A 16,524-nucleotide genomic window follows, 5' to 3' on the forward strand; every position below is an offset into this window, starting at 1 on the left:
CTTTATAGGCTGGCATCTCATATTCAATTTTAATTCACCCCTTCACTCTCAGCAATGCTCTCTTTGTCATATATACAGTTTCATAATAAAAGGTCATTTGAATAGGCAAACAGACTAAAAACAACATATCTGCACTGCAGCACTCAGCAAATAATCATCAAATCCCCACTACCTAATATAAATATTTCACAACACAGAACACATCATCTGAACACCAGGCACATTTTATTTTATCTTAAATCCTTAGAACTTTGTTTAGAAAAACAAATACCCTCAATGACTCAGCTGAAAATCAAAAATACACCAAATATTGCTTTAGAAAGCAAAGAAACGTACGATTTATTCACATCAAATAAAATAGCAATACACTTGTCACATGCCAAGTAAACAGCTCAGTAGACAAGATTGGGCCAAGACTGGGTTTGCAAAAGAATAACCCTGTTGGATTAGAATAAATGAAAAAATACAGTATACTACATAAATAGCAGCAATAAAAACAACTTAATTTATTGAATATATTGACGTTCAAGTTTCCACAGTTGTATAATACATCTCCATTTTAATATTAACTTGATGAATTATGATTTAAAAACATAAATGTAAGAATTTCATAATATACTATAGTTATCTGAATCAGCATGTATACAGCACTGAGGACCTAAGAGGAAAAATAACAACCCCATACCTGCACATAAGAAACACACACACACACACACACATCTACAAATGGACATATGTTTCAAATCTGATTCTAATATATATCCTATATTATTGTCTCCATGTAGCACCAGGGACAAAAACACACTGGACCACTGCTACACTGTAATAAAGGATGCATATCGCTCAGTACCCCGTGCAGCTTTGGGACTCTCTGATCACTGTTTGATTCATCTTCTCCCGACCGGCAGGCAGAAACTAAAATCTGCAAAGCCTGTGGTGACGACTGTGAAGAGATGGACCAACGAGGCAAAGCTGGAGCTACAGCCTGCACTGATTGGAGTGTTTTTGAGGCTGCTGCTACAGACCTGGATGGGCTCACTGACACTGTGACATCTTACATCAGTTTTTGGGAGGACATGTGTGCCGAAAAAACCTTCTGCACATTCAACAACAATAAACCCTGGTTTACTGAGAAACTCAGGCAGCTTCGTCGGGCCAAGGAGGAGGCCTACAGAAGTGGGGACAGGATCCTTTACAACCAGGCCAGAAACACACTGACGAGGGAGATCAAGGTAGCAAAGAGGAGCTACACTGAAAAGCTGGAGAAAAAGTTTTCAACCAACGACCCCTCGTCAGTTTGGAGAGGCCTGGATGTACTCATGAACTACAGGAGACCATCCCCCCCCCCCCCACACTGAGGCCAATCACCAACTGGCTGACGACCTGAACGTTTTCTACTGCAGGTTTGATAAGCCGACTCTCACACCCCCCACCTGCCCCATCATCATCAAACAACCACCTACTCCCCCTGCCTCCTCCTCACCTCTCCCAACCGACCCCCCACCGGCACTGAGATATGCGAAGAGGATGTGAGTCGGCTCTTCCACAGACAGAAGATCAGGAAGGCACCAGGCCCAGACGGTGTGTCACCCTCGTGCCTGATAGTCTGTGCTGACCAGCTGGCCCCCATCTTCACACAGATCTTCAACCGATCACTGGAGCTCTGTGAAGTACCCTCCTGCTTCAAACGCTCCACGATCATCCCGGTCCCCAAGAAATCCTCCATCACAGGATTAAATGACTACAGGCCCGTCGCCCTGACGTCTGTGGTCATGAAATCCTTTGAAAGACTGGTGTTGACCCATCTGAAGAACATCACAGGACCCCTGCTGGACCCCCTGCAGTTTGCCTACCGTGTAAACAGGTCGGTGGATGATGCAGTCAACATGGGACTACACTACATGCTGCAACACCTCGACTCCCCAGGGACATACGCAAGGGCTCTGTTTGTGGACTTCAGCTCTGCGTTCAACACCATCATCCCAGCAATACTCCAACCCAAACTCTCCCAGCTCACTGTGCCAGCCTCCACCTGTCAGTGGATCACTAACTTCCTGACTGACAGGACGCAGCAGGTGAGGCTGGGAAAAATCCCATCCAGTATTCGGACTATCAGCACTGGCGCCCCCCAGGGATGTGTGCTCTCCCCACTGCTCTTCTCCCTCTACACTAACGACTGCACCTCAGAGGACCCGTCTGTTAAACTCCTGAAGTTCGCAGACGACACAACGATCATCGGTCTCATCAGGGACGGTGACGAGTCTGCGTACAGACGGGAGGCTGAACAGCTGGTCCTCTGGTGTGGTCAGAACAACCTGGAGCTAAACAGGCTCAAAACTGTGGAGATGACAGTGGACTTCAGGAGGAGCCCCCCAACACTGCCCCCCCTCACCATACTCAACAACACTGTGTCCGCTGTGGAGACCTTCAAGTTTCTGGGATCCACAATCTCCCAGGACCTGAAGTGGGCTCCCAACATCAACACCATCAGGAAAAAGGCACAGCAGAGGTTGCACTTCCTGCGCCAGCTCAAGAAGTTCAACCTGCCTCAGGAGCTGCTGTTCCTGTTTTACTCAGCCATCATCCAGTCTGTTCTCTGTACTTCCATCACTGTGTGGTTTGGATCGGATACTAAACAGGACAGGAACAGACTGCAACGGATTGTCAGGTCTGCAGAGAGGATCATTGGTTCCAGCCTGCCCTCCATCCTGGACTTGTTCACCTCCAGAGTCAGGAAACGGGCAGGAAAGATCACTGCAGACCCCTCACACCCTGGACACAAGCTGTTCCAACTCCTCCCCTCTGGTAGGTGCTACAGGGCTCTGTACGCCAAAACCACCAGACACAGGAACAGCTTCTTTCCACTGGCCGTCACTCTCATGAACAATATATAATATTGCACTACTACCTCTGTCTGCACTACTGTATTATATATATATATATATATATACACTTTTTTTGGGATATATTTATACTTATATTGTATATAGCTGTTAAATGTTTATACCTACATCTGTTCTACTTTTTTGCTGCCCTTTTTTATTCTTATATATTTTTCCTTGTTTATTGTAAAATAGTGTATTGTATGTACATTGAGAGCGGAGTGGAAACCGGAGACAAATTCCATGTATGTGTACGCACATGGCCAATAAAGCTGATTCTGATTCTGACATGGGAAAACATCTCTTCCCACAAGTGCCCTTGTGTAACACATATCTTAATGTCACACACATCAAGTGATATTTGTCCAGCAGTGAACTCTTAAAGCTTAAGTCAATTGAACATTTATAAAATAAAAGCAATACTAATATTGACGCATATTGAATATAGTGTTATCAGTGAAAAATATATTGTGCCCTTATAAACATCACAGCTTTGCATACCTGATATTTTTTAATGTGTAGGCTACACTTAAAAATACTAATTTAAAATACTAAGTAATCAACTTAATGAATTCAAGTAGTTATCTTCTTCCCTGCCGTGTGGCTGGTTAGGATGACTCGGCTTAAGGTATGGCTGCAGCTGAGCTATCATGATCTGGACACAGTGAGCCTTTCTCTCCATGATATCCACCAGTTTATGGACATACTCCCCAAATGCCTGTTGAGAGACAGCGAGAAAAAGAGTGGGGACAATTTAAATTCATTTTAAAATGTAGTTTACAAAAAGGAAGGAGCTAACAAATGTGGCTTTGATTAATTCTGACCATATCAGGTTGCTTGCACAGAAGAGTCCCCTCTTTACGACATAAAGCTTCCATCTCTTCTAGCTGCTCCCAATGGGCCTGGACAACACACCACCTAAAGTTGGATTGGATTAGAAAAACAAAATATCTCATTGAAGCTAATAAGCTCTAGGTTGTGATTACTCCATTATCGTGAAATACACCACAGGTTTTCTAAATCTGTCACCAACGAGTTCAATATGATTTCTGTATCATGTCTGCAGGGTTATCATGTGATCAGATTTCAATATCACCGAAACACAGTTGGGTATTATCCTTATTTGTAGATTAATACTAGTGGTGTCTCAATATGATGTGCACTTGCTTCTCAAATGCTCATTTAGGATGATTATGGAAATAACAATGTGACATTCCTGGTACTTACTGCCCTTGATCCAAATCTTCCAGCGTAGACAGATTGATTATGGGTGTGATTTTCTGATTGCTGGTGCTCTCTTGACTATTTGATTCTATAGGACCGTTTTGTTGGAGTGAGATGTTTGAGTTGCTGGGATGATTTGAATGTACTGTGTGACACTGTTTTGGCACTGTGTTCAACTGGCCCAAAACACTGTCTGACTGTGGTGTTGAAATGGAAAAAGCAAGTTTGCTGAGCATATAGCGTGCATAATCTGGTGGCACATCAGTGTCACCATATGTCATTAGATTGTGTGAACCGGGTGAACTCGTGTTTCCAGACTGCTGGACAGAGGATGAGATGGACTGCATGACAGAAGTTTGCGTAGAACCACATTTAGAGGTTTTAAGTGGGGATGCAGGAGGTATGTAGCCCAGGACGTCAATAGCTGGCGTAGTTTGGGGTTTCTGATTGTTCTCTTGATCCTGGAGAGAGACCAGCATAACCTCAGGGATAGGAGGCTTCATCATACCTGGACAAGATTTAAAAAAAAAAAGTTCACATACTAGTTCTTAAGCACTAGTTAGTCCACACACAAACACACACAGAACTTATATTTACCTATTCCACAATGGTCATATGTGGCACAACACATGCCTTTTATTTGCTCAGTGTGACTTGTAGCTGTCATGGTGTCAGAGATGAGAGGGCAGGCAGTCTTTGCCTTTGGCAGCTCCAAAAAAGACAAGCGAAATTCCACGTCCTCATCCACTAAAATTTTCCTCGCCATCTCCTCATATGTGAGACGTTCTTTTTCTACTTCCCTCCTGTTATCTTCTCCCCTTTCAATCTCAAGCGGACACAGTGAGGTGTTTTTCTGTTCCCCTTGGAGGAAGGAGGCTGTGGCGGTCTGTTGGTCCACTGGAAGCACGGAGATCACTTCTTGAGGTAAAACAGACCTTTTGGATTTGACCTCTTGATGGATGTGTACCATTGTGTAAGCTGGACTTTCAGATAATATGTTAAGGGAATCAGTGGAAATTTTACAACAACTCTGTGTGATGGGAGAAGTGAGAGGTAATGTGGCCGATTGAGAATTTGAAAAGTCTGTTCTATTGGCGTGAGCTGCAAACCGTTGTTGCTTCTCTCTATAGCTGCTTGATGGCACTCCATGTTGAGCATTTTGCAATGGCAGAGGTGCGATGTTTGAGGGGCATCGGGTATGATTAAACTTAAGAGAGAGATCACTGAGTTTATTAGGGGTCAGGAGTGAGTTGGTATGTTCACAGGCTGGGGAGAGGGGTCGTTCTGCTGGAGCTCGTTGATGGGATGACTCAGCTGGAAGGTGGTTAAAGAGGCTGTTGCTGTCAATGCTGCTGTGGGTGAACGGTAAACCGTGGCCATCCGCTCCTTCTCGCTCCTCAGTACTCCACACTCCATCAGCTGGGACATCTGAGGGATCTGTTTCTTCCCCACCCACTTCTCTCCTCTCTTCTGAGTCACAGTTGTACACCACTAAGGCCTCAACATCAGCTGGCATTGCACCTGTCATCCTGTTTGCCCGCTCTGTCTCTAATGTTGTAGCCCACCTCCTCTCTCTTCTTCCTTCCATCCCAGCTGGCCTCCACTCTTCCCTTCTTACCCTTACCTCTCCTTCACCTGTTTCCTTCTGTGACCTCTTCTCGTGTTTACCCCTGTCTTGTCCAAATATTGCCTCAGTTCCTTCCCTAGATAACCTCCGCTTTTCACCAACACCACCTGAGCCAACGTGACCAACCTCATCCTTATTTTTACTGTAGCTTGGGGATGTTTCAGTTTGTAAGCAAATCTCTCCACTGGGGAAGAAAGAAGACTTTTTACTGTTACAATCGGCTCTAATCTCAACCCTAGCTCTGTATGCATCTAAAACGTCTTCCAAACCCGGATACATTCGGTCAGAAACTGAGAAGCGGGAAGAGTGTTGGAGAGAAGAACAGGAAGATGGAGAGACAGAAGAAGATAGAGAGGCCTGATTAGAAGAAGAAAAAGTAGAGGGTGAGAAGAGATGGACAGATGAAGAAGCTGATGAGGGTATAAACTGCTGCAGTTTCTGGTGATACTGTCTCAGATGCCTCTCCTTCTCCTTATTCCTTTCATTACCTTTTTGTATACCTCCTTCTCTTAGCCTTTCTACTTCACTACTTGTGTCTCTACTTTCCACTTGTCTTCCCTGTTCTATCCGTCTTCTTTCCTCCTTTCTTTCCACTTTCAAAGTGCTATGCTGATTATCTTTTTCTCTGTGGTTGAATCCAGATTCCTTCTGTACCTTCCTCAAGAGAATCTGCTCGTCTGTTGCTTGTCCCAAGACCAGCCCTGCAATGACCTGTTTTTCACCATCTGAGTGGCCTACACAGCCAGTTACTTTATACCTTTCTCTTCTTCTACCTTCCCTCCCACCTGCTCTCTTCCTAGTATCACCTATTCCCAGCAAACCTCTGACTGGTGTAATGTGTTCAAGTCCAATCCCCTTTCTTGTGCTTGGACTTGTTTCCTCTCCCCACCTGCTGTTTTTGAGTGTGGAGCAGAGAATTGAAGCCCCAGCGGTCAATCTCGTGGTAGGTGTGGTGAGGCCAAAATCCTCTCTTTGTCGCCCTAACTTTGGCTTTTTAGGGGGACTTTTCCCTCTGGTGCTAACAATGTTGCCTCCGCTGCTGCTGCTGCTGTTGGACAGGTTACATTTGGGGGAGTGTATTGTCTTGCCCCTTCTTCCTCTTCTCAGGCCTATTTCTCCCCTCAACTCCTTCACCCTATGAAAAATCAAAGTATAATATCTCAAATAGCAGTCACTGATGATTGTCTCTTCAGTCCCTAACACTATACAATTATTTTTTTTAAAAAGGACTGGATAAGTTGTAAACAATGGCACCAAGATGAAAACAGAAACTTTGTATTTAAAATATTATACTATTTTAAGTTTCCACGATTTAAAGTATGATGAATGAAATCCATTAGGGCTCTAAGAAAAACAACAAAGATTTTCCAGCAACAAATATCCCATGCACACTAATTGTATACACTTACCGGTCGGCGTATCTCAGTGTATTTAGTGTGTGCTCAGTTGCCAAGTGACCAGGTGAAATGTTGGCAATCATGCATGTCATTGAGTCTCCAACAAACGAGTCTTTCAAAACCTAGAAAGGAGGCAATGTCGTCCAAAACACAGGAGAGTTTATTGATCAAACTGGGCAAAAACATCAAATACACATTGTATCACTAACACACACTCGCAACAGAACCACTAAAAATCAGCCAGTGGCAAAAGTCTTAGTACCTGAGTAAGTTTGCTTTGTCTGAAAGGTGTGTGGGACTGCTCTTGATCAAGGGACCGGATACATTCTTTGAGCTGAGAAAAAACAAACTTACAAATGAGAAAATATATAAAATCCTTCAATAACTTCTTCAATATCTTTGACTTTATGTGTGATCTGTGAGTGTCTGTATGTGTGTATGTGTGTGTGTGTGTGTGTGTGTGTGTGTGTGTGTGTGTGTGTGTGTGTGTGTGTGTGTGTGTGTAGCTTACAGCCAACAGACTCTGGTTGATCTCAGCTCCCTCCATACGACTCTGCCTGTCTGGTTCTTTGGTATCTGATGCCCTCTCACTTCCTGCTAGGTCCACAAACCACATTCTACAGGCACAAACACCTTTCTTAGTTCATTCATTTCACACTAATACTACTGGGCTTACCTGATCTACTATACAATAGCCATAGTAGTGCTTTGAGTAGAAAAGAAAACCCGTCAGAAAGTTTGTACACCATAATAAGCCTACAATAGAATAAAACACATGTAGTCACTCACCTACCAGCAATCTGCTGGTTTGTATCTCTTAGCTGAATCTGAAGCAAGGCATGGGAACGAGAGGAGAGGGGATTCACGCCACTCATTCCTTGTGTGCGCTCTTCTGTGCCCTGTGAAATCACCTTTATAAGGGCAATGAAGAATGTGGAACGGAGACATGGGAAAGAGAGAGACCGTTCAATGAAGAAATCATAGAAATATTTAGGGAAATACAACAGAAGAAAACTTCTAAGTACCTAAAAGTATGCAATCAAGTGTTTCTTGTGACAACAAATATAGATTTAAAGGCACAGTGTGTGGGAATTGTTGGCATCTAGCTGCGTGGTTGCAGAATGCAACCAAGTGAATACCCCTCTGCTCACTCCCTTCATTCCAAGACCGCGGTGAAATCTTCAAAAGGCGTTAGACTCGCTCAGAGGCCATTCTTACAATTATAACACCTGCAACGGAAGTTAGAGGGCAGCTAGAAGTACCACTGTTTTGCACTCTGCGACTCATGTTACTGCTATTTTTACAAGCATGTCACAAGAACTACGGTGGCCTTCAGGTAATGTAAAAACACGAAAGCATCTCTCTAGCCAGTGTTGTGTTTGTCTATTCTGGGCTACTGCAGAAACATGGCAGTGCTACATGGCGGACTCCGGGAAGAGGTCCTGCTCCCTATATATGAAGGGCTCAGTCTAAGCCAGTGGTTCTCAACCTTTTTTCAGTGATGTACCCCCTGTGAAATATGTTTTCAGCCAAGTACCCCCTAACCAGCACATAGCATTTTTGGTTGAAAAAAAGATCATCAGTGTCTGATTTATTAAACTGTCAACACTGAAGATTGCATTGTTTAGGATAATGAAATTGAATAGCCTACTGAATATAAAATTCAGTTTATAAACTTACACTTATATTTTATTGAATATTTAATAAATAACAATTTTTCAAGGATTTTTGAATGGATGCTAATTTTAAATACATATTTTTTAAATCTCACGTATTTGAGAACCACTGGTCTAAGCCAACAAAAACACAACGATTCTTAGTCTCATAATCCAGCTCTTAACTACATAGCATGGACAAGAGGATCATGGTAAAGAAAGGGGGAAACCTCCAACAGTGAGCTGACTGAGTCCACTCTGACATCACGCAGCCCAACAATGTGAACCACCTTTTGTCCATCCTCCCTGGCAAACAACCTAATGAAAGAAGAAATAAAAAGAGAGAGAGAGAGAAGAAATCAAAAAAGCAGAAAATCAAGGTTTCTCATACATCCAAGTAATAAGAAGAGGTTTACTTTGATGATGATGTTACCAAAAATGTATCATGTCTGTGGGAAAACTGACACATCTGTTTTTGATCAATTGCTATCCGGTTATCTTTTCATCTATTTTGAAAAGCAACTCCACCTCAAACATTCTTAAACTCTTTTAACACAAACACACACCTTTTTCTGTGATCCAACAGGTCATACAGCTGACCACAGTAGATTTCAAAGAAACTGACATACACCAGCAAGGGTGAGTGCATATGAGCGGTGGAGAGGTAAGCAAAGATGTCCCGGACTGCCAGTGCATACAACCCTGGTCTCACAGGAGAACCCAACATGGTGTGAGTCTTCCCTGCACCTGTCTGGCCATATGCAAAGCAGGTGGCCTTACCTCTACGGAAAAACACACAGAACAAATAAAGATAGCTAGAGAGCACAGATTCGTAGAAACACAAAGCCAGAAAAGCATGTACATTAAGCCCCACAATTGACTCATTTGGACTTCAGTACATTTGAAAAGAAAGGATGGTAGGTCAATGCTAACCTACCCATTGAGCATGTGCAGTACCAGAGGATATGCTGTTCTTCGATACACATCCTCGTTGGAGCTCTCCGCCCCAAAAACCTGGTCAAAGTAGAACTTGTGCTGCAGGGACAAAAGAGGAAGGGGCAAGACAATAAATAAACAAAACAACAGCACGATGATCTGACAAGGTGAACTTATACATAATTCCAGTATTTAATTGTGAAAAACATTAGTTAAAGTGGCAAACTCAGATTTTCATTGAAATAAATGTCTGTTAAGTCACAATCGAAGTAAATAACACAAAGGGGATAGAGCCTATGGCCCACTAATGAAAGTATTGCAATATTTACATATTTGCAGTATTACCAACTAAGTGTCTCTGGCAACATTCCCGCGGGGGAAAATGCTTTTTCACAGTTTTTATACATTGTAGACACACAAAAAAAATGGAAATATGCACACAATTCTGAAAACATCATGTATTAGCAAAAAGACTCCATACTGCTAAACCGAGCACAAATCCCTTGTTTTTACTCAAATGGAAATTCTAAGTTAACCAGGATGGAAATCTTAAGGATTGCCACTCTCACGTCATCATAGTTTGATGATAATGTGTGTTTATTTGGAGACACTTCTATCTTTAGTTGTACCAACCGTATTGATACAACACCATTTCAGAAAAAACATTGATCTGTCATTGTCTCCTCTCTAGACGTTATATCTACCTGTAGTTTGTACTGTGAGAGATCCACAGCCTCTTTATTTTCATGGACAATCACACACTCTCCACTCGGAGTTGTTACAACATCTGCCTCTCCTCTCCTGCACTCTTTGTGTGTCAGAGGTCTTTTCCTCAGACACACACTGATCCGTTGCCCTCCTAGTTGCCTGCAACACACACGCACACACCCCAATTACAGACAATTAAAGTCAGGATGATCATGTGCAAAGGAAACAATGTTCATATGCAAAAGAAGAAACACAACCACATAAAGAATGGAATTTCCTATGCCTGCACAAAGACATTGTGCAGGCATAGGAAACCTTTACTTAAGTTTTGTAGCCATTTGGATACTTTATATTACTTTTTGTATGTCTTTCATGTATTCAATAAATATATTTAACATACTGTGGCTGTCTTCACTAAGATGCAAATTTGCAAGTAGGGAGTTACCCGTGAAGACAACACAAACCACTGCCACTTACTTTTTGTTTGGAGCAGGAGGGGAACTCAGTGGTAGTCCGTAGTTGTAGCCAGCTGTTCTCTTTGATTCATAAACAGGTGTTGGCTTAACCGTGTGTTCAGTAGCCATGTTACTGCTTATTTCGGTGTAGAGTTTTTCCTTCCAAGAGAATCCTTTTCTCACTTTGTGCCCAACTAGTTTGTTGCTAAACCTACTATGGAAATCTGGCCTGTGGTTGTTCTTCCCTTTGCAGCCACTTCCAGTGTCAAGCTGCACAGGTATGGCTGATCCTTTGCCCTGGCCTGGCACATTATTTCTATTATGACTTGTGCAGACATGAACAGTATCTTCTGGACAAGAAAATAGCTTCAGATGATCCATGGTTTCACAACTGAAATCAAGCTGCCTGCGAACGTGTGACGGTTTGGAAAAACTTGTTGCATTTAGCTTACTCACAGCAGCACCCTTCTCATCGTCATCATCGCATACATTGTCGTCAGGATCTACACAACCATCATAAGTAAAGCTACTATCTGCTCCAGGGTAGCCTTCATCACCACCATCAGCATCGTAATCTGCATCATCATCCTCATATTCAAGGTCAAGAGTTTTCACCATTTTGACCAGATGGAAGAGCCGAGTCCTGTCCTCCATAGAGCGGATTCCCAGGATGGGATAGTCCTCCATGGTCAGCACCGAAAGGTGGGCTGCACGATGAACACCGAACGAGGTAAACCTGAAGGACAGGAAACAGAGCAAGAAAGATGGTCTGAGGAGGGAACAGGACAATTGTGAGTTTGGATGTGATGTGAGTGAGCTTACCTGGCATAGTGACTCTGTAGCCCGACAGCCCTCAGACACTCATAAAGGCAAAGTGGCATTTCCTCACCTTCCTTTTCTCTCTCTTTTTCTTTTACTTCTCTCCGCTTATACCCTGGCAGTGGCAGACATGTTGCTTTAGTCTCTTCTTCGGTTAATCACACAAAGCAAAGGCATGCAAGAAATGACCGCAGGCTACAACTAGAGTAATTATTTGACAACAGTTTAAACAAACAGAAATAAACTCACAACAACTACAGAATTGAATCGCAGCTACACAAGCACCATACACTGCTTTTTCCAAGACAGGGTGCCTTGCTGTTTTCTCTTCCTCAGTGATTCCTGTCACAGACTGGCATTACTACCACGCCGCACAGTTGTTGTGTCAAGCAAAGCGCACAACACTGGTATGATGCTGACATTTGACACTTTGTCTGGATGGAGCCATGGCAGCACAGTGCAACCATGTCACACATGTATGTGTCTTAGCAAATATGGTAAATATAGCAGACACAGACATGCAACTGTTGCTTCCAAGACTACAGTCGATTGGCTGGCAGCAGTCCTGCCCTATGTCACTTGAATGAGGCCTCCTTCATATGCATGCATATTATGAAACAGTACACTGCGCCAAATCATCCCCCTCTCTGAGGTCTACATTTCCTCCGGGGTGTGCCACCGTCCTTACAGCAAACACCTGTTGGGATTTGAGTGTCAGCAACTGTTCATTCTGCAAATTAAATTACAAGAAGACAACCCGCAGAGCAGTATTAATTTACACTTAAGACCAGCTTAGCCATAGAGTATGAAGTAAAGGGGTAGTGGGTTGTTGATCTCTGTCCATAGCAGAGATGGTCTGTTATTACAACAACAAACCCACACCTCAAAATAAAGGAAATTATTGTCAAATAAAAATTAACATTCTACATCATTAGATAATGAAGTGCTTGTGCTTCACAAATAGTTTTATGTATGAAATGACAAACTGTTAAACTGATGAGTTTCTCCAAATGCCAAGAAAAAATAGAAAACGTACCTTAACCACTCCAGACTCTTAAGCAACTTTTGACAAATGAGTGAACACGACGGTTTATCTGAACAAGCAGGAACTGACAACATGCATTCATTTTTCACAAAGTTAGCAGCGTGAGTAGTATCACTATTTCCGTACACAAAGTAGGTCTCCATAGCGACGAAAACGGCGTGAGGACGGCGCTTTATTTTCAAGCTGCACAGACAGGTCTTGATTGGCAGACCCACGGGTGGCAGAAGTTAGGTTGCGAAATTATATCTGGTTTCAGAAGGACAGCCGGTCAAATTACGCTCACTTCAGCATGAAAGAGATATAATCCCTTAGAGGGCTTAATGCCCACCAACAACCCTGCTAAGACAAAAAGCCTTCTCAGACTAAACCATTAGGATATTTGCCCCACTGGCTTTACAACAGACTGTATGGAGAGCAATGGACTACTAATAGACATATATTTTATGGGCTCATTAATGATAAAACACATGGATTATTATTGTTATTTATTTAGCTATTTTTTTTAGCTATTTAGCTATTATATTCTTTAGCTAAAGTATTGCATATAGAGCATGTATAGACAACATGGCTACACCCATGCTCTGTGCATTACAATACATTTTAAGCTGACAATTTGGTTTACCCTAAGAAAAATAAAGATAAAAACAATCTGTTAAGATGTCACGTTAATAGTAATAACAGTACAATAGCAGTTTTATTTGTTGTATTATCTTCATCATTTACCCTCATGGGTCCCAGGTCTCTGCGATAACCCTATATAGTATATTGGTAAACTTTATAGGCCTACTTTAACTATATATTACAGCCTATACCTCACCAGCAAATGCATTCATGCATACCTTGTGCATTCTTGGCAAACTCTCAGATGGCAATTTAGTTATTAAATAATGTTGAGTCATAAAGGGGAAGGACGCCATGGAATCTCGTTCATCAGACCTTGTTTCACTGGGGACAACATTGGACGTAACACACAACATTGGCTCTTCCTCAAACCAGACTGCTCTGACACATGGCTCACTTAAAACGCAGACGACGTTTGGTTTGCATTTTTTTTATTTGATGTATGTCCAAATAAACATGTAATGCAGGTACATTATTAGGACATGAACGGGTACTTAATTATTAACACGTAAGAAGCCGCATTAAAGAGGAAACTACTCGTGCATTGCTTATTGCTTACTTTCCGAATTGTTCGAAAAAGCTTTACAAGCTTTCAATGAAAAGAAACATTTAGACTGGGGAGGAAGATAGAGATTGCAGGTTGCAGGTTGCAGGAGCTTTAAACAAGTCTATCCCAGGAGAAACACAGAGTGCGCCCCAGATAATCTGGAATATCGCTATAGTGAAAAAGTTCGTGGACCGCAATATGAAACAAATTCTGATGAATAAAACGTTTCTTGGTATTTATCTTTCTTCCCCCTCTCTCCCTCTTTTTTTTGTATCTCAATCACTAACTCACATTTGTTTATGATAAATTAAGGGTTGCTGTTTGTAAATGACTACCTTTAAGAAATATATTGGTGCACCTAAAACTGACAGTGTGTTTCTTTCCTCCTCTCCTTAACTTTTTAAATAATCATGCAGCATCTCATCTCCAAAATAAAAGTGGAGGAATTGAAAGAAGCATATGTTCATCTGGAACACCTTTCAGCAACATTTTGTATTTTCTGTTCATCAGTGTATAACCGATTGGGATTCACAGGTCAGCATCTTAACCCGGTTCAGTGACAGAAATATTATTTGGACAAACACAAAACCTGTGCCTTGTTCTTTTCATGTGAATTGCATTGCAAGTGAATTGAGTCTAATAGGTTTGCATGAAAACAACATTCATTACTATCTATTTTGCTATTAATCATGTCCTCACAACTAAAATTAATTTTGAATTATATTCTTATTCATACCAGGAAACCTGCTGTAAGAAGTCATCAACATGTCTTCTGAGGAAGAGACTTCTCAGAATTCCTCTTCTTCCTCCACTCCCCCTCCCTCTTCTTCCTCCTCCTCCTTACCTCCACCTGCCTCCCACTTCATCGGGAAGAAGGAGGACATTGTCAAGGCCGGGCGCGTGACCAAGATGGTGAATGGATGCAGAGATATACTGGTTCTGCACCACCAGGGGCAGCTTCATGCAATGGACACACGCTGCTACCGTAAGCTCAGTGTGTGTTGGTGTTGACATATGCAGGAAGCTATAATTGTACAGCCTGTCCTCACCTTTAGTTGGTGTCCTGTTGACAAATTTAGAAAGATGATTTCATTTATTGTCATATTATATTTTCAAGTGTGGAATTTAATTTCTGCAATGGCTCATCACGCTGAGGCCTATAAGGACACTTGTTTTTCCACTGACAGATTCAGGTGGTGCATTACAGTATGGAGACATTGAGGTAAGTTTTTATTTTTTATTTTATTGCAGTAAAGTAGCCATTTAATGCTTGTAATATTTTGTGTCAGTTTGTTGCAATGCCCTTGTTCAATCTTTCCTGTGTATAAAAAATATATTTTAAAAGTTTTCTCATAAGACTTCCTCTATAGCTGCCACAGTCTTATCTCTCTTATCACCTTCATGCTGTGCCAACATCAGGAGTTTAATGGGCGGCTGTGTATCGTGTGTCCGTGGCACAAGTACAAGATCACACTAGCAGAAGGGGAAGGGCTTTACCAAGCTGTGGATGATCCTACAGCCAAACCCCTGAGAACACACTGGTGCTCCAAGGGTGTCAAACAGAGGATTCACAAGCTCACTGAGGTCAACGGGAATGTATACGCAACACTGAACGACTCTAGTGAGGCCATAGAGTCAGACGTCTACCAGACTGAGAGATATAGGACTGACTTACTCAAGGCCCAGCCAAAACCCATGGCCAAGAAATAACCAGACTCTCAGATGATTGATGACTCAACCACAAATACTGAAATGCTTTAAGGACAATGTGAGAAGTTTTGTTGTATTTCATTGGAAAGCATATCAAACCCCTTCAGAATCCGTTTGTCACAATAATAATTATCAAAAAACTGTGACCAAGTGTGTGAGCCAATAAGCCTGTAAGGTTTATATGAGTCAATCTATGACGTATAATGTATGAATCCCTGTAGTAAGATATATATATATATATATATATATTATACATATATATCTGCAGTTGCAGGGTGTGTGTCATTTCAGTGCTGATTTTTGTGCTTCAATTGGACATCCTTAGAGTTTTGTGCTGTTTACTGTTCCTGTGCTCTTGCTCTGATGGACACCGTTTGTTTTAGCAAGATCAGAAAACATAACTGAAGACATTGAACAAATCAGTAGGTATGATTTAGAAATGTCTTTTAGAATTAGAGTTTTTTTTACACTGAACTTCGTCTGCTACAGAATATTGTGGTTTCTAATTATTAAATGGTTCAAATAAACTGTTTATTTTTGGGAGACAAAAAGGATGATTATTTTTATGTTCCATTGTCACAATAAATTATATGAGACTTATTATGATGCTATTGTGTCATTTGTCATTATATACACAGCTAAGTTCTTCTAAACACAGTTCAACAAAAGTGTAAAATTATAGATAATTACGATGCTGATTTTACAACGAAAACATTAGATCAGCTTGTAAAATATGAAGCATTGGTATATGAAACTACCCAACAGTACATAGTAGTCCAAATTACCTCAAACTTGACCAACTACAACAGTAAAATGCTACTTCCACATCATTGTTTTGGTAACTACAATCAATGATGAATATCACAATCACAGTGGTTGTTTGTCTGCATCACAAATA

The 16,524-nt window shown here is 41.8% G+C and overlaps 2 protein-coding genes across 6 annotated transcripts; one reads left to right on the top strand and one right to left on the bottom strand.

Annotated features, from left to right (window-relative positions):
- Window positions 1–1,393: 1,393 nt before the first annotated feature.
- Window positions 1,394–12,043, bottom strand: LOC142957345 (kinesin-like protein KIF24). The gene is made up of 13 exons (XM_076099094.1): window positions 11,707–12,043; window positions 10,907–11,620; window positions 10,426–10,588; window positions 9,723–9,820; window positions 9,352–9,567; window positions 9,016–9,103; window positions 7,920–8,041; window positions 7,642–7,747; window positions 7,393–7,464; window positions 7,143–7,252; window positions 6,623–6,868; window positions 3,707–3,800; window positions 1,394–3,600 (listed from the first exon to the last, which is right to left on the bottom strand). The coding sequence occupies exons 1-13, from the start codon at window positions 11,763–11,765 to the stop codon at window positions 3,442–3,444; spliced, it is 2,247 nt and encodes a 748-aa protein (XP_075955209.1). The 5' UTR covers window positions 11,766–12,043; the 3' UTR covers window positions 1,394–3,441.
- A 1,411-nt stretch (window positions 12,044–13,454) lies between these two features.
- Window positions 13,455–16,226, top strand: LOC142957348 (Rieske domain-containing protein-like). Of its 5 annotated transcripts, none has more exons than XM_076099100.1 (4): window positions 13,455–14,450; window positions 14,656–14,901; window positions 15,104–15,138; window positions 15,336–16,226. In XM_076099100.1, exons 2-4 carry the CDS (start codon window positions 14,682–14,684, stop codon window positions 15,624–15,626), a joined length of 546 nt encoding a protein of 181 aa, XP_075955215.1. In that variant the 5' UTR covers window positions 13,455–14,450; window positions 14,656–14,681; the 3' UTR covers window positions 15,627–16,226. The 5 variants fall into 5 exon arrangements, with proteins under 5 accessions (XP_075955215.1, XP_075955218.1, XP_075955217.1 ...); XM_076099103.1 differs by having other exon boundaries at window positions 13,455–13,877; XM_076099102.1 differs by having other exon boundaries at window positions 13,456–13,809.
- The last annotated feature ends 298 nt before the right edge of the window (window positions 16,227–16,524 follow it).

The sequence above is a fragment of the Anarhichas minor genome, unplaced genomic scaffold (assembly GCF_050575085.1).
Source record: "Anarhichas minor isolate MPS153535 unplaced genomic scaffold, ASM5057508v1 ptg000025l, whole genome shotgun sequence".
Classification (NCBI taxonomy): domain Eukaryota; kingdom Metazoa; phylum Chordata; class Actinopteri; order Perciformes; family Anarhichadidae; genus Anarhichas; species Anarhichas minor.